The 24177-nt window shown below is 33.7% G+C and overlaps 2 protein-coding genes across 4 annotated transcripts; one reads left to right on the top strand and one right to left on the bottom strand.

The window, feature by feature from the left end:
• Window positions 1–4961: 4961 nt before the first annotated feature.
• On the top strand, window positions 4962–11181 carry LOC112191746 (kinesin-like protein KIN-14I). 3 transcript variants are annotated; one of them, XM_040517227.1, is made up of 19 exons: window positions 4962–5466; window positions 5980–6146; window positions 6256–6399; window positions 6490–6729; window positions 6813–6884; window positions 7148–7216; window positions 7499–7579; window positions 7720–7851; window positions 7940–8021; window positions 8104–8199; window positions 8280–8456; window positions 8537–8643; window positions 8748–8926; window positions 9031–9192; window positions 9290–9543; window positions 9639–9802; window positions 9887–10078; window positions 10183–10650; window positions 10813–11181. In XM_040517227.1, exons 1-19 carry the CDS (start codon window positions 5349–5351, stop codon window positions 10867–10869), a joined length of 2961 nt encoding a protein of 986 aa, XP_040373161.1. In that variant the 5' UTR covers window positions 4962–5348; the 3' UTR covers window positions 10870–11181. The 3 variants fall into 3 exon arrangements, with proteins under 3 accessions (XP_040373161.1, XP_024186915.1, XP_024186917.1); XM_024331147.2 differs by having other exon boundaries at window positions 4963–5466; window positions 10183–10670; XM_024331149.2 differs by lacking the exon at window positions 10813–11181 and having other exon boundaries at window positions 4963–5466; window positions 10183–10674.
• A 7-nt stretch (window positions 11182–11188) lies between these two features.
• LOC112194003 (protein ROS1A) lies at window positions 11189–22528 on the bottom strand. Its single transcript, XM_024334269.2, has 21 exons — window positions 22435–22528; window positions 21782–22290; window positions 20668–21402; window positions 20496–20576; window positions 18450–18800; window positions 17194–17284; window positions 16433–17102; window positions 15244–15323; window positions 15066–15150; window positions 14897–14988; window positions 14621–14689; window positions 14490–14526; window positions 14215–14297; window positions 13102–13515; window positions 12989–13025; window positions 12831–12894; window positions 12531–12676; window positions 12375–12440; window positions 12141–12255; window positions 11978–12016; window positions 11189–11531 (listed from the first exon to the last, which is right to left on the bottom strand). The coding sequence occupies exons 1-21, from the start codon at window positions 22503–22505 to the stop codon at window positions 11401–11403; spliced, it is 3966 nt and encodes a 1321-aa protein (XP_024190037.1). The 5' UTR covers window positions 22506–22528; the 3' UTR covers window positions 11189–11400.
• Window positions 22529–24177: the final 1649 nt, after the last annotated feature.

Here is a 24177-nt window from a genome sequence, read left to right as displayed (position 1 = left end):
AATTTTCATTATCAATACAATTATATAATTGATGCACAAGTAGGTTATTGTTATATTAATCTTGGATCACCTTTCTTTTAGGAACAACTCATGATCAGCTTTCTTTACTCCCACCATACAAATATGATAGCACTAGAAGGGAGTTGAGTTGTCCAATTCAGCGACTCCGGCTGTTAGGCATATATAAGCCCCTAACCACTCAAACTTGTTAAGCATAATACCCAAACTTTAGGGACCATACTAGTGAAGAAAGATAGGATATACAACAAGTTCTGCCCCTTAAAGAAGAACATCGAAAGCTAGCTTTAAAGCCAAAGCCCTTGATTGATATTGAGCTTATCTTTACCCCTAGCTAGCCAAAGCTCCTTCGGGCATGCTAGATTTTGGTGAGGAACTATAGGACCAACAGACAAGAAAATGTGGGAAATATCACCAAGGTTTTGTAAGTGAAAGTCAATCACACCAAGTGAGAGAGAAAAGGTACTCATAAGTTAGTTACTTACTCATAATTTTCTAGCTTTTACCCTCCTCCATCTTATTTGGTCGGTCCAGAGAGTGAGCTATGCAGGCAAAGACGTACATGAATGCATTATGGATATCGATTGAGCTGTACGTCATGGTTTTAGGGGGAACTGTCATGATATGAGTTGCTTAATGGCCTTACCCAGGCATTACATAGATATGATATCACTTTTCATCCCGTTTTTGTTTCTTTGTTTCTGTTTTTTTTTTTTCCCATTGAAAAGCCACAATATATAACATAAGTTTTGCCATCATTAATATTCTATCAACACGACAAAAATTTCACTACATTCCTGAACGTAACAATATATCATTTTCGTGCAATGATAAACCATCCCTTCTAATGTTAAGTAACTCTGTGTTTTGCCACGCATACTGTCATGTACGCTCAATCACCTTAATAATGTCAAGTAATTAACTCCTTGTTTTGCAACATTGTCATGTTCGTTGGATCACCACTTACTACTTTTATAGCCAATGACAAAGGGGGATTTCTCAAGTCGACATCTTTCGATCTAGAGAGATCCCTAGATAGGTCTAGTACTTCTCATCCCCTCACATAATTTAAGCAAACTGAGCTTGCTGCTAGTTGATCGATTGGCTGACCCATGACATTACTCTCTGCTAGCTAGGTCTACATGAAAGTGAAAAGAAGCTAGCTTAAACGTGCTAATTAAACTTTGCATCATGGCTGCTTTTAGAATTAGTACGTTTCACAAACACTACTTCAAATGATGGTCCATACACTGATACAAGTACGTTTTGGAGATGTATAGCTAGCATTGACGTGATTTTACAAATTTTCATTCCTGACCTAACCAGGAGATCATGCATCTTCTGTGAGAAAGACACTAGTCATCATCTTCGTCCGTCAATCTTGTTACCTCCAACGTAACTTTTACTGCTGAAACTTACCTCGACTAGTTAATCAATGGTAAGATATATACCTTGTTGGAAATTTTATGATTTAAAATAAAAATGTATTTTATTTATAAATAATTTCGGGGGTTATTTTCATTTTGTGTTAATTTCTCTATTTATGGTTTAATGGTTTTATGTTTTAAATATGTAATTATTATTTGACCGTTATATGGTTAATAAGACTATTGATGGTCATGGTAAGTGTGGCCTATATAAGGATACATGGCTAGAGTTGGAAGGCATATGGTACATTGGACATATTGTCGGATATGAAATATCGAGATGGTTGGATACATATGAGAAATATCATGAGAACAAAAGGCACTCCACCATCATGCAACCACTCATGCACAACACCATATCCACCTAATTAAAGTCCTCTTCCATATTATACATATATCTATGTTAAATATACACCACTTTGAATACACGGGTAATTAAGGTTCAATGGAGCTTCTTAGTTGCACGACGAAGTTCGAAGAGTTGTTGTATCTTGAGGGAAGTTCGTCATTCAACTCTATGCAGTAGATGACGAATCTTCTCTTAAGATAGTGCACTTGCACGCCTTGACTCGATAAGTTTTCATATATATATATATATATATATATATATATGAATCTATGTATTATTACTAATTTTTCTTACTTTTCTTTTGTTTTTTTTTTAATTTTTTATTTATTTAAGAGGATCAAAAGATTTCTTACTTTTCTTTTGTTTTCTTATTCTTATTATTATTTTTTTTTTTTAATATATTATCATATTATTTGTATTTTAATTTTACAGGAATTCTGTCCTATATTTTTTGCAACATTCCTCAAGTAAGAAATTACTGCATATACACACACACTCTTCAAGTTTTTGTACACAGATCACCATATTAATTGATCCAAAAATAAATATCGGATCCTGATGCCGGTGGCAGTGATGCTGACGTTTGATCTGATTTTGTCGACGTGATTTAGCCGGACCGGTGGAGCCCATTTCTTTGCCAGTGTTAGTCGGCCGGCAGTCTTAACTTTAACAAATACTACATATGCCGGCCTGTAGCTTCGGGTCCTGCCCGAGCTACTTTTGGGACCCATATGCCTATTTGTCAATGTTAACAGTAACGAACTTTTAAAATTGGCGCTCCGAACCTGTTAGGCTCGTATGGTAACCAACCCAACCGTAAGTTTGAATCATTCAACCGTTTTGGAGGGAACGGCATATGAATTGACAGCACAGCCCTTCAATTTTACTTTATTTACCGTGATGCTCATGTCTACGATTCACTTCGCATGCAAGGCGTGGCATTTCATAACCATTTTGGTCTGGTTTGATGGATCGTTAATTACACCTCTCAAGAGTACTCGATTCTAGCCACCTTATCGATGTCCCCTCCCTATCTAAATTCTCTTTTGTTTCTGATCCTCTATTCTATCTTCATGTCTTCTGTGGCTCCTTCATATATATATATATATATGCATCATATTTGCGAGTTTCCGGGTGAGCCGTGGTCGACAATTAATTTGCTCGATCTAAATGGGTTGAAGAATTGAGCTAGATTTCATCAGAAAGTCTACCATTACAATACCTTATAACCAATATGGTTGGTATGGTTATCCACCAAATAACTTCAGTTTCAGGATAAACTCTATCATAATGTGCTTTAACAAGTATGATCATGTGCAATTCTAGTATAGTTTAAAGTACATTTGGTGAGATTGGGTAAGAACACTTACCCTAGCTTAATATCAAAAGTCCTGAATTCTAATTCGACTTGCTCTTCAATCCATTGAATGTACTGAAAAAACTAAAGAGAGGAAAAAATATATCACAATTTAGTTTGAAATGGATTTTAATAAGTTAATTACAAATTACATTAAACACTTAAAATAAAATTAAGATCATGTGCATCTTCTCCTAAACCCACCCCACTTCACCCCCACCACAAAAGCCTAGAAGAATCTTGGACTAAGCAACTTTACCATAAAAACATCAAAAAGATGAAAATATTAGCATATATATCTTAAAGATATATAGGCTTGAAATTAAAAAAGCATTTCTTCTATATGACTGCAAATGGCCTAAATCATGAAGTGGTGCTCATATCATGTGCTCTTACTTGCCTTGTCCATGTTAAGTTAACGGGTCATCAATCATCCTCAGTGTCAAGCGGAAAATTAGAAGATAAGGGTGGTGGTGTCCTCCTTCAATTTCCTTTTCGTCTGTTTGGGTTATATTTGATTGTTTTGCTAGGCAAGGCTAGGCTAGTCCCGCCTCTTTACACTTTTTCCTTCTACCCTAATTATAACTGGTCCTGTGTATAGTATTAGATGTTTGATCACAGCCTTTTTGGGGTAGCTTCATGATTGTGAAATTCTGTGTAAGATATAATCATGAATATTAAGTTAGTTAATTTCAAGAAACATTATATAAAGGCCCTAGTTCTCATTTCTTGGTCCAGCGCAATGGTACTAATCATCATTCTAACTTTTGAGAAGTGAATTATTAATTGTTTTAAAAATGATTAATTTCCCTAATAACCATGCTCGCCTTTACAAATAAGCAAAGAGGGTACCCAATGAAAAGAATGAAATGGCATCTTAAAAGACATTTTGGAGTGTTTCTGCTACTAAATTATATGCACTCACCTGTAAGTATATATCATGACCTCTGACTTTTGTTTATACTTATTTAATGTAATATCAAGTAGGTGACCAGATCCTCTTGAACAAAATAAGTAGATGACTAGGTCAATTTAGAACAATGAAGGTCATTGTGTATAGGGTTGTCAGTTGTGTATATTTGACATAGAAGGAGATAAATGTGTCAAGACTCACAACTATATGAATCAGTTGAAAGAGTTCTAGGTTATGTTAGCTCAATTACAAAACAAAAAGAAACCCTAATTTAAAACCATCTTGAGTAAGATATTTTGAAATTGTGAATCACATCTTTTTTTTTGGTCATGTGAATCACATCACTCTTACACAAAATACATATATATAATGTATCAAAGTAGGATACATGAGATATAAAATTTATCTATAAACTCAATCCCTTATGAGTTCAAGGAACTCACCTTAATCCTTTTTTCATATAATATTTATTTAGTACAAATTTCGATATGGTATATGAAAAGTAACGATTTTTCTTATTTAATCAAAGAAGCTGTAAATTTTTTTTCTGTTAAAATTAACATCAATACAATAATACACACATACATAAAGCCCCATCTCTCTCATATATATATATATATATATATATATATAATACACACATAGTATTGGATGAGCTTTTGGATGATCACCATCTCTAAAAAAAAAAAAAATTTCAATTGACCAAAAAGGGACTGATTTTCTTTTTTCTTTTTCCAGCAAAAACTCTTTAATTTCTAATTTTCCTAATTGTCTGTAAAAGCTTTTGTCGTGTTGTGGAATATAAACCGTTAAATCCCACCTCTCCGGGAGGCTCGGAACTAGGTTCGGTGTAGCTTTTTCCTTTCAAGATTAGACAGACAACAAGCTAAAACAGAGAGATGGGGGAGAGAGAGAGAGAGAACCCAAGAAACAAAGCTCAGAAAAACCAAAACACAGACACAGAAAGTGAGGGAAAGAAAATTATCCCATTTCCAATTTTCTCTCTCCCTTCACTTTCCATTACCCCTTTTCTTTTTCCATCTTTTTTTTCCCTTTTTTCTTCAAAATAGGACCTAATCTTCACAGCCAAGTCTGCCTCTATATCTAATTCCAGTTTCTCCCTAGAGAGTTCAACCAATGCTTCATTCTATAACACACAAATCACAAAACTTTTCTGGGCTCCCATCACAAATTTGTGGTCTGCATTGTTCTCTAGAGAAGTCTAAACTTCTGGGTTAATGGGGAGGAATTGAATTTTGAAGTAAATTTAATTTCCTGGTGGTAATGGCAACGGAGCAATCATTGCCTTTTAATGTTGCTTCTGTGGTTGAAGCCGTTCTTCAACAGCATGGGACTCGTCTCAGCGATGTGGGATTGGCTTCAAGGAAGGCAGAGGAAGCTTGTAATAATCTTTCCTTTATTTTCTACTTTTTCTAATTTATTGGTTCTTCATCTTCCTAGGTGTTTTCTGAAACATGATACTGAATTTTCTTGATAAATGTGGTGAGGTGTTAATTTTAATGGAAATGTACTGCAAAGGAACTTTCTTTTTAATACCTGGAATGTTTTAATGAAAGCCCAAATAATCCAATTTTTCATAAATGGATAGCTTTGGTTATCTCTCTGTCTCTCATTTTTATTGATGATAGAATTGAAATCATGGGAGGGTTAGTAATGGGTGAGGAATAGTGCAATACTACCATTTGGTTTAATGCAGCTAAATTTGGAAACATAACTTGAATACGTAGTTCTGTTGCTTTATATTTCAATCATCTTGGAGATGAATTTTGATATCATGAATATCAAATATAAGTTATTTAACACACCAATTCAACAGTAGAAGCAAGGATTTCTCAGCCTATGACTTGAATTTCAATGTAATGTAATGTAAATATGGTGCCATACTATTATGCAGCTGTGAGAAGGTACGAAGCAGCTGGGTGGCTTAGAAAGACGGTTGGAGTGGTGGGCGGTAAAGATTTGCCAGCTGAGCCCTCTGAAGAAGATTTTAGGCTTGGATTGCGAAGTGGAATAATCCTTTGCAATGTTATTAACAAGGTTCAACCCGGAGCTGTGGCAAAGGTATGGATCAACTTGGTTTCTATTTTGTCTTTGTTCAGGCTCTTTTATATGTTCCTATTTGTTTATTGAATGGTTTGATGATCGAGGATAACTGCCTATTTGTTCTTAGGTTGTTGAAGGCCCTTGTGACTCCGTGCCTATTCCTGACGGGGCAGCTCTATCAGCATTTCAGTACTTCGAAAACGTCAGAAATTTCCTTGTGGCTGTGGAGGAATTGGGGCTTCCAACCTTTGAAGCCTCTGATTTGGAACAGGTTGGTGCTAAGAATACATTTATGGCTGTGCACTTGCAGATTTTTTTGTTTTGTTTTGTGGTGACACTTATCCAAATTTTGAGTTTACAGGGAGGAAAATCTGCAAGTGCAAGGATTGTCAACTGTGTTCTAGCACTAAAATCATATAGTGACTGGAAACAAGCAGGCGGAAGTGGATCATGGAAATTTGTTGGAAACTTGAAACCACCTATCTCTGGGAAACCCTTTCTGCGAAAAAATTCTGAACCATTCATGAGTTCTTTTACAAGGACCTCATCATGGAGTGAAAGATCGCAAGATAGTTTCTCCAGTGAAGATCCCAATGAAGCAGTTAGTGAGATTTTCTGTTTCTTAAATTTTCTTTTACATTCATCAGATAATAGAGTTTAATTGTTTTGTCTTCTAACTTTCAGAGTTCTTCTCATTCCTTACACATGTTAGTACGTGAAGTTCTTTTGGACAAAAAACAGGAAGAAATTCCATTTGTAAGTATCTTAATAAATTATACTGATGTGGATGGGAGTCAACGGAAATTAAATCCAATTTTTGTCATAGTTAGATACTTAAGGTTACTTCCTGTTAGTCAGAAAAATCAGCATTCCGATCCCTTCCGATATATTGTGATCATTTAGTGGATTACCACATTTGTTACTCTAAGGATAACATTGTTGCTCATATTACTACGTTTCCTATTTTTCCTGAGCATTCTGTTTTACTCAGGGAAACCATTTTCTGTTGCTTTTGACAGATTGTGGAATCTATGCTGAGTAAAGTAATGGAGGAGTTTCAGCATCGGCTAGCAAGCCAAACTGAACTGGTAAGTAGCTGCCTGTCCTAGAATAATGGCTTACTTTTTCATGTGCTATTTTTCTCTTCTTTTTCTTTCTGAGAGCTCATTGCCTCCATGGTGTACATGATATATGTCGGGTGACTAAGTTCTACCCTGGTTATAGATGGATCCTGCTTCCCGACCAGTTTTGGACTTCTACTGTTTTGTCTCATTGTCTTGAGGAAGACGAAATATATGTGCAGTTTCACTATTAATTACTAGGTTACTATCAAGCTTCCATGGATGATTTACTCTGTTTGATAATGGCAGGTAAAAGCACCTTCCAAAGATAGCCCTGGCCCTGACTCTGAGTCTCCATCTCTTTCTGAACCTGGTTCTGGTGATATCAAGGTATGTCTGCATGCATTTAGATTCTCATTTACCATACTGTTGTGAAAATGCAAAAGACTTGATTCAATGGGATAGCATTTTGTATAACTTCGATTGATTTTGCAATTGGTGACATTTTCTTTTACTGATGGATGATTTAGAATGAAGAGAAAGCTGCGACTCAAATAAAGAAGGATGATTGTTGCAATCAAACATATGACCATCACGAGGGATCAAAAGGCCAGTTTATGAAGCATAAACTGTTGGTTGAACAACAAAAGAAAAATATTCAGGTTAGCTGCAGTTGTATCATAATAGCTACTCCAATACTGCAATCTGTCCTAAAGAAGTACTGGTGAAATTGGTGCTAATATCCTGTAGGAATTGAAACATAATCTATATGATACAAAAGCAGGAATGAAGTTTCTACAAATGAAGTACCAGGAGGATTTCAACAGCCTAGGTAATATATTTAAACTAAAATCAGTCTTATTCTTTTTCTTTCCAAATTCTTAATGAGGACCATAATTAGTTTCGCAATGTAGGTATGCACCTGCATGGTTTGGCTCATGCAGCATCAGGATACCAGAAAGTTCTTGAAGAAAATCGCAAGTTATACAATCTGGTGCAGGATCTGAAAGGTGAGTTTCTGGTCCTCCTATGTAAATCAATCCCTATATGTTTTCTACAAATTTAATAGTCATTAATTTTGTTTAATTAGGAAATATAAGGGTGTACTGCCGAGTGCGTCCTCTGTTGCCTGGGCAAACAAATCGTTCCAATACTTTTGATCAAATAGATGATGGAAAAATTACAATTGTCACCCCTTCAAAATATGGCAAAGAGGGGCGGAAATCTTTCAGTTTCAACAAAGTATTTGGGCCATTATCAACCCAAGGTTAGCTAGCTAGTCTCAAAGTAGGTTCACTCTCAATCATACTTGTCAGCGTATTCACCATCACTTTTCTTTCCACGCAGAGGAGGTATTTTCAGATACGCAGCCTCTCATTCGGTCAGTTCTTGATGGGTACAATGTCTGTATATTTGCTTATGGACAAACCGGATCAGGAAAAACTTATACTATGGTATGACATGTGAAATTATATTTCAGATGATTTCATCATATAATGGGTATTGATCCTGAAAAATTATAGACTAAACTGTAGATTTATTTTGTTCACCAATATAGACTGGACCGACTGAGGTTACGGAAGAAAGCCGAGGTGTAAATTACAGAGCATTGGGTGATCTATTTCAATTATCAGAACTGAGAAAGGACACCATTCGCTATGAAATTTCCGTTCAGATGCTTGAAATTTATAATGAGCAAGTTAGGGATCTCCTTGCTGTGGATGGCTCTAACCAAAGATATCCTTTATGAGTCCTGACCCTACTTTACTTTTTAGATTGTGATTTTCCTTTTAGTCATTAAATGCATATCATACTCCTTTGTGACCTTAACTCCAGCTTACATTAGAAATTCGAAATAGTTCTCAAAACGGCATTAACGTACCTGAAGCGAACCTTGTACCTGTATCATCAACATCTGATGTTATATATTTGATGAATCTTGGGCATAAGAATCGTGCAGTGAGTTCTACAGCCATGAATGACCGGAGTAGTCGTTCCCATAGGTAGGATTAATGATGTACTTTGAATATTAATATGAGAAGTACTCCTACATTTGCATAAAAGCTATATACATTGACTTCCTTCTGTTATGATAAACAGTTGCTTGACAGTTCATGTTCACGGAAGGGATCTGGCATCTGGAAGTATTCTTCGTGGTTGTATGCATCTAGTTGACTTAGCAGGAAGCGAAAGAGTTGATAAATCCGAGGTGACTGGTGATAGATTAAAGGAGGCACAACATATTAACAAATCTCTCTCAGCTTTAGGAGATGTCATTGCCTCTCTTGCTCAAAAGAATTCACACGTTCCGTATAGAAATAGTAAACTCACACAACTACTCCAAGACTCACTTGGTAAGAATATTTTTAATAACCTTGAGCTTACGTGGAAAAACTCTCATTTATGGTTGTCTTCTTTGTAATTATTTGATTGGTCTTTGTGGTGTCAGGAGGGCAAGCAAAGACACTCATGTTTGTTCACATTAGTCCTGAGTATGAAGCTCTTGGAGAAACATTGAGTACCCTCAAATTTGCAGAACGGGTTTCCACAGTTGAACTTGGTGCTGCTCGAGTCAACAAAGATGGTGCAAATGTTAAAGAGCTGAAAGAACAGGTGATCTTTGGCTTTTTATGGTTATAATCAATTGTATGTGCAGTATATGAACCTCTTTTTTACTGTTTATTCTTTTTATATCAGATTGCTACTCTGAAGGCAGCCCTAGCACGAAAAGAAGGTGAGGGAATGCAGTTGAAAAATTCGCTCTCCCTAAGCCCTGAAAGATTTAGAATGAATTCTGCTGGCTCTTCGCCTATGCATCCAAGAGGGAAAAGTACTGGAGATTTTTCCGGTGGTCGTAAGCAACCAACGGAGGATTTTGGAAATATAGAGGTACATGGCCAAGTAATTAATATCAATACATAGATCAAAATTTTATTTTATCAATGGTCTCTGCTAATCACTTCATTTTGCTTCATAATATTTGGATTCACTAGGCTCGTAAAACCTCTACATCAAAGCCAAAAAGGCGAAGTTTGGATCTTCAAGACATGTTGATGCATTCACCTTCATGGCCACCGGTTGGTAGTCCCAAAGTGAATGGAAAGGAGGATGATAAGGAGTTATTTTCATCAATTCCTGGTGATTGGGTTGATAAGGTGATGGTGAACAAGCTTGAGAGTAAAAGTAGAGAACAAAGTCCATTAAGATCATGTTGGGATCATGTGGACAACAGACAGCTACCAGAGATGTTTGGTCAGAGTCGCCTCTCACACCCTTCCATCATATGTTCGACGACAAATAAGGAGGAGAGTCAAGACTTTGACGAATCTGATGATCAACTTGATGCTGCAACTAGTGATTCTTCAGAGCCAGACACGCTTTGGCAACTAAATGCTCCTATTAAAGCTACAAACATTCCAAATGGGTTGGGAGCAAAACCAAAGAAAACCAACTGCAGGCCGGTAAGGAGCCCAGAAACTAGGTAAACTCTGATTCCCATGAGTTAATAATCACATTTATCTTTAAGTTGCATTATCTGATGGTTTATTCAGATCGATGCACATACTACTCTTCCCTAGATGTGTTCTGATACAATATTTCACTTATCTTATTGTTGTTAACAGAAGTTTCATTCCATCACTAATTCCTTCACCGTCGCGAAAACCACCCAATGGTGTTAGTCAAGCTTTGCCTAAGAGGCATTCAGTTTCTGCTGAAGGCAAGCGAAGGTATGGGAGTGCAAAGTGATGATGAGTTTACTGTTCATGGTGTGAAAGTTTGCAAGATATATAATTTTTTTGGGTCATTTTTGTGTATTCGTGTCTATAGAGGAACGGAGAGAAAGTGAGAGAAGTTTCTAGATATGTATATTTGAAACGGCAATTATTTTAGTTGCCTGAGTTTCTGTCGCGGTGAATCGGTGATCATAAACTAACAGCAAAAATTGACTTGGGCATTGCCTTTGTAATTAAACAACAAAAATTGACTAGCTTTCTAGTGTATATGAGAATATTCAAGCTAACCAACTTAATAAGCATCCGAAACAAAAGTTTCCAACAGTTAGAAACTAAAAACAAACAATTTGTATAGCAATTTGGAAACCAATTGTTTGGCTACAATGCGAGATTCAAAAAAGTAAAATAATCCAGTTTTGGATTCTATTGTTATGCCAAAGATATCATATATTTGTTAAGATTAGTATCTCCAACTCTTCAGTCGTCTTCTTTCTGTTCCGCTTTTTTCTTTCCTTTCTTTGCGGTTTTGACGGTTGAAATGTGAAACCTTTCTAATAGAGGCTCAGGCCTGCGTGTTTCCCGATTAAATGCTCTAACGCAAATAGAACCTGAAATGAAAAATTTTCAATAATTTGATATAATTATTGAATGTTATATTGTACCCTAGTTCTCTTTTTCTTTCTTGGAATTATTAGTGTACATGGAAAGCACTAAAAACAATTTGACATAAGGTCCTCATACTAAATTGTCATTAAAAAAAGTTAATATTCTACAAAAATACTACTAATCAGTTCGTAGTAAAATTATCATAAAATACATATTTAATTGTTAATTAGTTGCAGTTTAAAGATTTTTATAAGTTTTCTTTAGAAGTTTGTTAAGGAAAAAAATTGAATTTACAAGTTATTCAAACCAGTTTAAAGATTTTTTTTTTTACGAATTAACGAATAAAAAATAATGGTTGATTGAGCTACTTTTATATCATTCATTATGAAGTTATTAACTAATTAAGTATTACAATAGCTATTAAGTAGTGAAAAACTAAAATACATACCTTCCTTAAAACACATCGCAACGTCATATGTTGATAAGCCTGCAATAAAACATTAGTAATTTATTTTCTTAATAAATAGTGATATTCTTGCATGATAGAATCTCTTTACATACATTTTCATACAAATCACACAAAGATCATCTTTACACAAATATTTATTTACCTTTAAGAATTGCACTTGTTGATGTTCCAAAGTATACATCTCTTCTCGTCTGATCCCATAACAAATCTCTATGAACGTTGATGGGGCGTATACTGGATTCATGATCCGCAAAAACCTACAAAGCAATAATTTTCATGTACTAGCATATAATAGCTTAATCTAAAATATTATTCATTTTATAGTTTGCAGTACATATAAACTATGAACTATTGAATAAAGCGTAAGTAAGCTCACCTCATTAATTTGAAAATATGTACCGTTTAATGGAAAACTTCCCCTCATTGCTGTTCTACAAGGTATCTGTTCATGCATTAATATAATTTATTATATAATTGTTTAAAATATCTATTAAAAACATTTAACCATACATGACTCATGTGTATTGCTCACCAAAATTGTTCCTTGAACAGTATTAGCTTGTGTTGAAAGACTGTTACAAGAAAAACATGTCTTCTCACCATCACATGATGAATCATTAGATCCCTTGCAACTGCATCTGTTTTGATCAGGTGATTGAGATACTTTTTCCATTTGATCTGAAATTGACATATTCACAAATAACTAATTAAAGCATATTCAAATATAGTTAGGCAACTCTGAACCTAACATCAATGTTTTTAGTTATCAAAATAAGAATTTTTCACATATGAACATTTCAAGGTATTTTATATGTCTTTGTCAAGGTCATACCTGATGTGCACAAGGCAAAAAGGTAAGGACTATTATCATGAGGGTGACGTCTCTCTAGTTGTAGCTACAACATACATATTTACAACAATTAAGTTGAGATAATTTACAACGGCTGGGGCAAAAATTGAGTTTGTGAGAGAAAAGAATAATTAACTTACCTCTTTAAATAAAGGGCCTTGATCTTTAATCACGTAGCTGCATGATAGTTATAGTTAACTACAGTGATATATAATAATACGTTATTCTTTAAATAAATGTGAAGCCAACTTACACTGAGTGTTTTGTCCTCAAACGGTCCACTTCTTTTAGTCTACGAGCGGGGATGAAAGTAGCTTCTTCTGGGGTCATAAAGGGAACTAGTGTTGAGATATCACTTCCTCGAAATGTATTCATATATGGCCTTCTTGTTACGAACTCTTTAAAAGGATCATCAAGGAATAAATCTTCAATGTCTCTTTCCACATATTCTGGTTCCACTAATGACGGTCGAGGTGATGCTGGTTCTTCAATTATCGGTTCACAATCTTTTATTTGATATTCTAATTTAGTAGTGTCCTCAAGATATGATTGTGATGCTGCATTTTCTGACTCATACCCAGAAGAAAGATGATTATTGCAAATAACCACATCAGTTTTCTTTTGTCCTTGCTTCTTCATTGACTTCGGTAAAGCAGCATATTTTGAACTACATCAAATATGTGAATTAGATTTAGACCTCAAATTATTTCAAATGATATTAGAATTTACAAATTGTTATCAAACATACCTGATTTACACACACACACACACACACACACAATAAAAACATGCTTCACAATTAAAAAAAAATTATAAAAATGTGCTATGAAAACTTTATTAGTTATAGCAGCAATTTCTAATTAAAACATGCTTTATTCATTTTCATGCCTTTGAGGTAATGAAAATTCTTTAATTTTGTTTTTGACCTAAACATTGGGCACCTCTATCATGTGAGGGACCAAATAAACAATGAAATTTGAAATGACTAAGTTTGGATTAAATTCAAAATTAAATAATTGAATTTTGGGTATCTTGACATTTAAGTTTAGTGATAGAATCATATATAACTTGTTAAAGAAACATTAACATTAATGGAAAATTCGGAAACCAACCAATAAAAGAATAGCAGAAGTCGACATAAAGTAGAATGGGAGTGCGAAAATTACTCTTCTTTATAATTATCTAAAAGGATATTAATCATCCAAAGATGTGCAAACAAGAAATAGGTTATATAATTGCATATATTGTAACTTGTTTTTAATTGATATTTACGTTTTTATAGTTTATGAACAAATGTGATTTCCAATATAATCTTCATCGTATGATATTAAAGTATAAGTTAACAAATTAGAAAATTTGAACAAACCTTGCATATGCACTAAGATAATACTTGCACTCGTTCTTCATTGGACATGAATGACAATTAGGTTTACGTTTGGTACAATAAACCTGCATGAATATTATAAATATCATTTCATAAATAAAAGGCATTAATTTCCTCTAAACTATTGAATGTCACAATTTTGCAATATATAAACCTGCATGAATATTATAAATATCATTTCATAAAATAAAAAGCATTAATTTCCTCTAAACTATTGAATGTCACAATTTTGCAATATATATTATCAAGATGCATACCTTTCCAAAGGTTATCATTTGATAGTGTAGTTCATACCTGTATGAATATTAAAATATGAGTCCAAGTCCTTACGGAATATAGTTTCATAAAGGGAAAAAAATTGTTGATAAAAGAAAATTTTGAGAATTACAATTCTTCGAACGTCAATTTCATTAGGCGAGGCCAAAGATACTTTTGAATATTGTCCATAACCGGCATCCTACAAAAAGTATTGAGTTAGTTTTTCTGAAAACACAAATTATATGTCTTATAAGTATATTGTTGACAAGCTTATAGTATATTTTTTTTAATAAAAAATAATTTTTTATATGTCTTGTAATTAAGTATATTGTTTACATATTTTATTCGTATAGGAATATTTTTTTTTGTCATTCTTTTATTTACATTCTTGTTCGTATATACTTACTCTTCTAATACGTGTATCTGAACATCTTCAGGTAATGGTTGCATAGGCACCCACCCTAAACGAATGGCTATCCTGCCAACATTAACGTCCACCTAACAGAAAAAATGAATAAGTATTTGAACTTCATAAAAATATAACATGACTTAGAGAGTGCTCATTTATCTCATACCGGGAAGGCTATCTGCTTCAGTGCTAAAAGGCGCACGCACTCCACACTTTTCAGGCCAATTCCCTCTATATTAGTCAAATATTTCCTACAAATATAGATTAGTGAATAATAAAAAATAATTAGTAGAACTGAATAAAAATATTCAGTAATTTAAATCTTGCATAAATACTATACATACCTTGCTAGTTTGTCTGGAGCCCATCTTAGCCACTCAAGGTTAATTTCTTTATGGTCTTGATTCACGTCATTAAGAAATTTCTACAAAACAAACAAAACGAGTTAGTTTTTGTTTCATTTATTTTGTAGAAATTTCTTAACTTCTCTCTAAACTCCGACTCCAAACAAATATCACCAATAACAGAATAATAATTATAATCTCTAATTATTATTTTTGTAACAGTAAATCTCATAAAAGTTATAAGAAAAGAAGCATCGAATTAGCAGTAACATATACTTTGATTATACATGATGCCAAAGTCAAATTCAATATTGCTGCAAAACAGGGTTCAATCACTACTATTCATACATAAATAAAAAGAAACAAAATAAATAAAATAAAAATGGCGTTCAACCTCTCAAAAAGAAACAAAATGAATAAAAAAAAAAATAGATTGCGTTCAATCACTAAATCGACAAAAAACTGGGAAATTTTCTTTTTCTTGTTTTGCTTTCAGTTTTTGTAATGACTGGGTCTTTAGTTATCTTCTTTTTGCTTCTGTTAATCGTAGTTTCTTGGTACCAAAAAAAGGTGAAAGACATATATGTGATTTTGGTACAAGGACCAAGCATTAACAATCAAACCGACCAGTCAAAAACTAATCAGAATTATTAATTTATCAAGAAACATCTAATAGTCCTTTGGTAGCAAATCATAAACCAAGAGTCCAAGACCGGATCCAAAATGCAGAAGAAGAAGAATTGAAGGAAGCTGATAAGCGATGATGGGCAGAAAGTGTTAATGGGTTCAACACAATTAAGCATAAGTGGTGATTATCTGAGGAAAAAAAATTAAGAAAAACAAACCAACCTATAAGAATTGAAGCAGTAACCAACAGAGAGATTCAGTGAAGAAGATAGAGACTCGAAGAAAAAGGGGAAAAAAAAATTCTCTCAGCTGCTTTCTAAAAATAAAATCGTGGTTATTTAACTCTTTTTTTTTTAATAACCACATTATAAAATCTTATTACCATACACATAATCAATCCATAACGGTAACTAAAAGTGATTTTAATCCCCACAGCTCAATACCAAATGGAGCCTAAGCATATCCCAATATTATCTAAAACGCTTATACTTTGAAGCAAATTAACAAGGAAATAAATTGTATTTCAGATAATATAAAAAAAAATTATAGATATTTGTTTTACCTTTATTCGATGTGCGATGACACGATGTTGTCCACGTCCTTTGATGGCTTCAGCAACATCATCAACATCTGCTTGTCTAACGGCCTGCCAGTCTACCGAATCCGCCATGTGCCTGATCTTTCTTTCCTTTGCAATTTCTCTCCTATAATAATCCCAATCAGGTTTTCCATTCACCATAGCAACCTCATTATTTATTTCTCGAGCATCCACCTTCAACTTCTTTCCTCTTTGCTTTTCCTCATTGAAGTAAGAAAGCGAATTTTCAGTAATAATATCAATCGAGCAGTCAGGCTTATCAGATGGCATGTCCACGTAATAATCTTGACCCTCAAAATTTTGCTGCAACTCAACTTGTTTGGCTAATACCATTTCGCAATCACTTGACTTCTGATTTTCGTACTTCATTGTAGTTGTGGCTTCTTGTGTGAACGACTCTTTATCAAATACCATGTTACTTCCAACCAATTTATGGCTGCCACTATTTATATCTTCACAATATGTTTGGTCATTTGATTGTTCACAGCTGGACTTTGAGATTCCACCCTCTACCAATTCCTCAATTTTAACAATTCTTGATTGCTCACAACTTGGCTCTGAGTTTGCATAAGTTAATTCTTGGTTACAACTGGGCTGATATGGGAAAGCTGCAGCGAGTGATATAAAGGCAGAACTGTAGAAAATAAGATTAAGTTAATTAGTGGTCTAATCATCCTCATAATCATAAAAGCATATATGACATAATCTAATTTACTGAGCTTTACCTGGATAGATGATCTGATACGTTCTGTGTTAAAAAAACTCCGACTATCGAATCCATAACTGATCCATCCCATTGTGAAAATTTTCTATTTCCTAATCATAATATAAATAAAAACAATAAGTTTGATTTTAAACTGAAGAGAAAAACAATACAATAAAAATAACATGAAGTAAATTCTCAAAACAAAAACTAAAAGTAAATTAGGGCCAATTTAGAAATAAAAGAGAAGAAAACAAAAATTGTAGAACGATGTCCCATTAGCTTATGGGAATATATAGTCACCAGGTCGACTAAATGAGAATTCAACATCAATTTTCTTATATAAGTCTATTTGTCTAACCAAATAAAATGACACTTTCATAAAAATTAGAATAAAAAACGACAAAAATATGAGGTATTACCAGTAAGTGTTCACTAAATTATAGTGCTTAAGAACCTGAATTCCCAAGCTTTAAGAGGCTTGGCTAGAGCAAAAAAAAGTTCACTGACACCGCATGATCTATATGGTCGTGGTTTAGAAACAAGTAATATGAATATAAATAACTGTAGGTGAGTGATTTGTGTATATGATTATATTATATTGCCCTGTTAATTGATTGTAATGTTTTTTTTTTTAAAGAACTAATGGACGTTTTGAAGCTAGAAGACTCTGTCTCAAGGCGATTTCTCTCTTTATTCCTCGGTCGATCGAAAAATTTCTACTAACCATCTATGAAGATTCTACAGTATATTTCAAATCAAACATCAACATTTATTTTTCCCAGCATTCCTCTAGTTCCTCTAGTTCATCTTTCTTTATCTATTTTTTAAGGCAACTTTCATAAAAGCATAAAAGAAGCAAGGGAGCGATGATAAACCCAGAACCAACCAACTAATCGAATCGCATGAGTAAAAGAAGTCAAAACTTCAGTTTAACTGATTGTATCTTTTTCTAGATTTTTCCAAGTAGAAAGGGTTGGAAAGAGAGCGAAAAGGATGAAAGGAAAAAAAATTGGTCAGACGGTCGTGGTGAGTAAGTATTAGCAACCCATCCATGCAGTGACATGGTGGTTTGGAAAGAAAGAGATAGATGATAGATCTGGGGATGGGTATGAAAGAGAGTCTCTACATGGTTGCATGCAGATGAGAGAGAAAGCATGCAGATGAAGATGAAGATGGTGTTATCGAGAAGCAGTAAGAGTAAACATATATTAATATTACTTCCTAACTGATTACATGAATAAAGGTTTGAGATCGAGTTGCTAGTAAAGAACATACCTTGAACTATGCGCATACGAGTTAAAAATAAGTTGATCCGACCCTCAAAGAATTGTCTCTCCTTATCCCAAAATTCAGAGTTCGGGTCATGTTTGTCCCCCTCCTTAACTTCATTTTGCAATTGAAGCTTCCATGGGTGAGCTAGTTCACCATGTTCTAATTTCTCAAGCTTTTCTTGCCTCCTTCCCTTTCCCTTTGTCGTGGCTACCATACCAAGCTCACCATTTGCACTGGCTACGATACCCAGCTCAACGTGAGGACCATGTTTCTCATTTTCTTGGTAACAAACAAGTATCCCATGGTTAAGTTGATGTTTTTGCACAACAACATTGATATTATCTTCAGGTCTATCTGCATTGAATTCAAAGATATAATTGAGCAATGTGAGATATTTATTATTCTAAAGGGTAATAAAGGAAAATTGGTAATTATCAAGGAAACAACGACGGTGAATCAATGTTAAGAAATAAGGCACATAATTAAGGACCAATTAGAAATTACTTAAAAAATAGCTGCTTTTAACAAAATAAATGTAACTATGTCTCCTTGAATTAAAAAAAACAGAAACCTGAAAGCAACTTTGGACCCAAAGAAAGACAAAACAAAAGGAGAAATTTAGCATGAGATTAATGAAATTGGTTACAAATACTTGGTTGTCATTGTCATTGCAATTCAGAGTCCAAGTAAATTTAAAAACACAAAGACTAAAAGATGCAAATTAAACAAAAAGGACTGATACAAAGGCATTTGTAACTGATGCTCGACTCATAGTATGCCTTAATTTGTAACTTAGTATTTGTTCCAATTTACAGAAACTCCCATTGATTTACATGCATGAAGCTAATAAGTAATATTTTGAAGTATTAAAATTTCTTTGGTTCTTTTCTCTTAATTTACACGTTTGTCTATTGAGAAGTTTTAAATACGCACTCCTTACTCAATACACCAACCATTTAATTACTCATTCTAATATTTTACTAAATACACAACCCAAATTACCTAAAATATCCTCAACCAAAAAAACCATGAAATACACTATTATTTAACTACATTAAGGCTACTATTTAATTTGATTAGTAATTTAGTATATATTACCATATTAGTATTTTATAATTGACCATATTAATTGCTTGTGTTAGTTATTGAGAAATCCATAAGGAATTATTATTGTTCCCTTCAAATAGATGCTTAGAAATAGGTTTTGTATTATTTAAGTTCTCATCCTCCAAACACCATATTGATCAAGTATAAAATTTTGAGTCGAACATTCAACCAAGACTGTATCAGTAGTTTCTCCACAATGGCGGAACTACGAAATTGTCATTGGATGGTCAAACAAATTAATAATTACAAAATTTTATACTTGTGATTTTTTATATTAGATAATAAATTGACTAATCATAACTTTTAGAAAAAAAAAAAACTAAAAGTTGGAGTAAAGCGATTTGTTTTAAAAACATTTAATGCCATTGATTTTGTAAATGATATGGTTTCTCACCCCATTTAATTACAATTTATTTAAGGAATTCTTGTTTTAAATGAGGATGCATGTATAGAAATTTATTGTGTTTATAATTATAGAATCATATAAGGAAGATATGATGATTATTATTATTATTATTTTTCTTCTAATATATGTCTATTTTGGTCATTTAATCTACCTATAAAATCTGATTTGAAATATAAAATAATATGGATGTGTATTAAGTAGTTTGGGGTGTGTATTTAAAATTTCTCTTGTCTATTTGATATGAAATGTCCATTGAGTCTTTGACTTCTCAACATATATATCACTCTCATTTTGACCCACACAGATCAATAACAGTACTCCTACTTACCAGAATACCAGTTATACATGCCTTTCTTTCTAATGAATGAACATAATCTAATTTTGTAGCTAGCTATATATGTTAACAATTTATTTTAGGACAGGCCACAACAATTAATTTCTTTATCATATAAATATAAAAGTCGAAAGAAACTTAAAAAATGATGTAGACCGACTTATTTGTCTGAAATGATGAATAAAAAATAAATTTCACATACCTGTTGATTTGAAGAACAACTCAAAACTATCACTTTCCAGTAAGCTCACCATTCCTGTTAAGCTTTCTTCAATGTTCAATCCTACAAAAAAAAAAAAAAAAAACAAAATTTAGTCTTTCTTCATAGAACTTTCCTTCAAAAAAGTGAAATACAATTCTATATTATAAATTACCTCCTGATTCGGTGATGAAGCATGGAGACAACAGCTTTTCGGTGTTAAAGATGTTGCGCACTTCCTGTTGACTGATTTCGGGGGCAGCTCTTCTCTTTTTATTGCGTCTCCGTTTAAGATAGTTTGTCTGAAATTTGCTAGCTATTTTTTCCCACACGTCTACTTCCCATCTCCTCCTGCCCATCCTTCTTTTCTTTTTTATTTTCAGAAGATTCGGTTCCATTATTCTACTATAGTCTTTCACTTCCCATTTCTTTCCCATCGTCGTCCTCTTTTTCTTCGTCAAAAATTTTAATCCTAAATCAATGCATTTTGTGATGCAATGCTCCACTGTCTTCTCTGATATGATGCGGGTTCCATCGTTAGAGTGCTTTTCTTTGTCAATGCTTGAAAATTCTCCCTCTGATACAATAGGCTCCAAATCTAAAGGAACTCGGACATGGTTGAGGTTGATTGTGCTCGAAGACTTCTTCAATGACACATTTTTCTTCATTTTTGGTGTTTTGAGCTTCATCCTTTCATTCTTTTTGGTGGGAGTCTTGGGTTCCATTCTAGGTATAGGCCTTCCTAAATTACGTACCACTTTTGGCCGGTAAACTTTTTTCTTCGGCCTCTTGAGTCTCTTCCGTGGCATTTGAAGTGTAGCAGCATGTAGTTTTCTTTTTAAGCTACCAATATAATTTGTATCAGCAATATTGTACTTGCCATCAACTAATTCCTGATTCTTCAAATTATCTGCAGTCACAAACGTACACTATATTAGTGAATGAACAACATTAATGAACAGATTATGGACAACACCATCTCAACATCATGTTTACATACAAAATAAATAAATAAATAAAACCGGTACTCAGCGGTGAAACATAGCATGCCTGATGTGTTGTTTTATAATAAATTACCAAGTTTTTATTGCTCAAAATAAGTGCCAGATTATTCTACAAACTACAAACTACTTGAGAAATTAATCAATAAAATTATATAATGATGTTGAAGGGGCCATACATATCCTCAATTATCTGGTTTGGGTAAATCATAGATATATTTAAAAAGTCAAAATTAAGATCAGGTTAATTAATAGAAGATTGTAAAGAGTTTTATTAACATCACTTACATTGTGACATGGATTCAGCAGCATAACCAGGTTGCACAACTGGCATGAAAGAACCCTCTATGCTGCCAAAACCGCAACTGTGATTTTCAGGATTTTCGGTATTGGAAGATGACTGAGAACATGGAAGATTATATGTCAACACTTCCTCATCCTCCCTTGCAAGATCTTCTGTTTGCAATAATGCGGCCCTATAACCATAAGCAAATTCCTCAGTCTCCCACTCCTCCCACACAGGCTTGTTCAAATCCAAGGAACGAATGGAATCCAAAATCGTGTCCATAAGTCCACTGCAATCCACTACCTCGTCGTCCATTGCAGACAAGTCCTCTGCAATTGGGTTCTCTTTGTTTTCCTCTAAAGAATTTGTAGGGGCAATAAGCATAGAAATCCCGCTAGAATGTTGTCTCTGAGTTTTCTTTGCAGGAGTATCTGGGATCTGAACCTGAACCCGTTCCATGACACTGTTGTCTTCAGACCCAACGTGCTGTCTCTCCTGCCTCTCGTAAACTCTGATAGAAACCAAGCAAAGACAGAAAAGAGAGAGAGTAATCAAGCACTTGCCAATTATTAACACAAAGTCATCAAATTAAAACATAAATAGTACTTTGAATTAAATCACTACTCAAATAAAGGAGAAAGCAAGAAAGCTTTACTTTGACATCGGTGCCATCATGTTCTGTACTACTGTTGATTTGTGGTTTGTTTCGAAGAGTTGGAAAGCCATAGCTCCTTTTCTGAATGAAAAGGAATATCGATTATCAAGAGGTAGCGTGGTAAACGGTAAAACCTAGCTAATAAACGAGTTTTTGGGGATGAATTTGAATATCGATAAGATTGAGTTAGGTTGGGATTCAAATAAGTGAACTACTCTGCTGAATATATCTTTGACCTATTTGACCTAACGTAACCTAAAAGTCAAGCGACAGATCGATGATTTGTGCAAATATTTTTTTTTAGATTAAAATTTTGTGTAAAATAAATAATCTAGTTTCCTTGGTATACTTGGATTGGTATATATCACACTACGATGAGATAGGTTTATTCTTAGTCATGTTCTAGTCAGCTAAGCCCTAGCGATCTGAAGAATGTTACACAGCTACCGGTATCCTTTCTGAATCGAAAGAGGACATCTATGCCTCTTCCTTGTCGTCGATCATTACAAGTCGGCCTGATTCAATAAAGTTCTTAACTTTCCACTCTTTTTCAATAAACTAAATGCTAGAACAGAGTTTCTGTTCTCACGTAATATTATATTACTACAATTATCAGAATCGATTTTCTTTGCTGGGAAATATATGATTGTGTTCTCCAATTAAAAAAGGGTATGTGCCTTTTATCAGTATTTTAAGTCACATATGACATGGATATTTGTCATGCGTGCCAACTTGAATCTTACTATAAACTTTAAAGGATAAAATATGTAGTGGTACCCTATCTTGAGTCATAGGTTTGAGTTCAATCTCAATTTAACCAATGAAATTTCAACTAAATAAAGGTGCTCGATTATATTTTTTTCTTAATTTTATAACTTTACGGACGACGTATTTGTCCGCAATTCTTCTTTTAATTAATTTAACATATATTGTAGCCAAACTCCAATTTGTCAATAAAAGATACTCACCAATTTTTTTTTCTTATAATTTAACACCTTTACTGATCGACGACTTTGTTCGTTAAGATATATGATAGATCACTTATCATCCTTCTATTATCAATAATATTCGGGTGTGGGGCTGAGCCTCCCACTAAGGCTGGATTCCAAACCCCTTCAATATATATATATATATATATATATATGATAGATCACTTATTTAGTTAATTTTTTAACTTATTCTTTTTGTTATATGATATTTGATCGACATGTCTACATTTAGTGGTCAAAATTTAGTACAGCGTGACTCTTAAAGACTATAACATTTCCCTTAACACTCGAACAAAGAGTTTCAAATTTCTTAAAAAGTCTCATTTTTCTCTAAATTCAATGTGTCACATGGACTTTCACTGTTCGACATGTTTTACAACAAAATATTTAATTAGATTCTTGACTTGTGTTTTGGGTTTCGTATCTTGTTTTGTTTATGAGCCGCCGAAGTGTATCAACAAAAAAATTGGCATATACAAAATGTCGCTAAAAATAAATAAAAGTAAAACATAATTGATTAAACACTTTTACTGAGTATTCATTTAAAGATAAAACTCATAGAAGTATTTCACTAAAAATACTTCTCTTACTAGCATTCATTCTTTAAAGCCATGTGGTGTTGATGGCCATGTCTACCTCAGTGGTTAAAACTTTAATCTGCCAAAAATACCTCATTTTCTTTTCCAAATTTGGTGTGGCATTACACATGAGCTTTCACCATCCGCCGTACTTGCAACGAAATAAGGTTCTTGAC

Source organism: Rosa chinensis, chromosome 3, assembly GCF_002994745.2.
Source record: "Rosa chinensis cultivar Old Blush chromosome 3, RchiOBHm-V2, whole genome shotgun sequence".
Classification (NCBI taxonomy): domain Eukaryota; kingdom Viridiplantae; phylum Streptophyta; class Magnoliopsida; order Rosales; family Rosaceae; genus Rosa; species Rosa chinensis.
The sequence above is the reverse complement of the archived record's forward strand: the minus strand, read 5'-3'. Positions and strand labels throughout refer to the sequence as shown.

Excerpts from the sequence above, each read along its gene's own strand:
- LOC112191746 (XM_024331147.2), top strand. The coding sequence starts at position 5,349 with ATGGCAACGGAGCAATCATTGCCTTTTAATGTTGCTTCTGTGGTTGAA. Across the intron at positions 8,457-8,536 it reads TGGGCCATTATCAACCCAAG|AGGAGGTATTTTCAGATACG; the intron begins GTTAGCTAGCTA and ends CTTTCCACGCAG. Across the intron at positions 9,544-9,638 it reads ACTACTCCAAGACTCACTTG|GAGGGCAAGCAAAGACACTC; the intron begins GTAAGAATATTT and ends TTGTGGTGTCAG.
- LOC112194003 (XM_024334269.2), bottom strand. The coding sequence starts at position 22,505 with ATGGCTTTCCAACTCTTCGAAACAAACCACAAATCAACAGTAGTACAG. Across the intron at positions 22,291-22,434 it reads ATGATGGCACCGATGTCAAA|AGTTTACGAGAGGCAGGAGA; the intron begins GTAAAGCTTTCT and ends GGTTTCTATCAG. Across the intron at positions 20,577-20,667 it reads CTTCATCACCGAATCAGGAG|GATTGAACATTGAAGAAAGC; the intron begins GTAATTTATAAT and ends TTTTTTTTGTAG.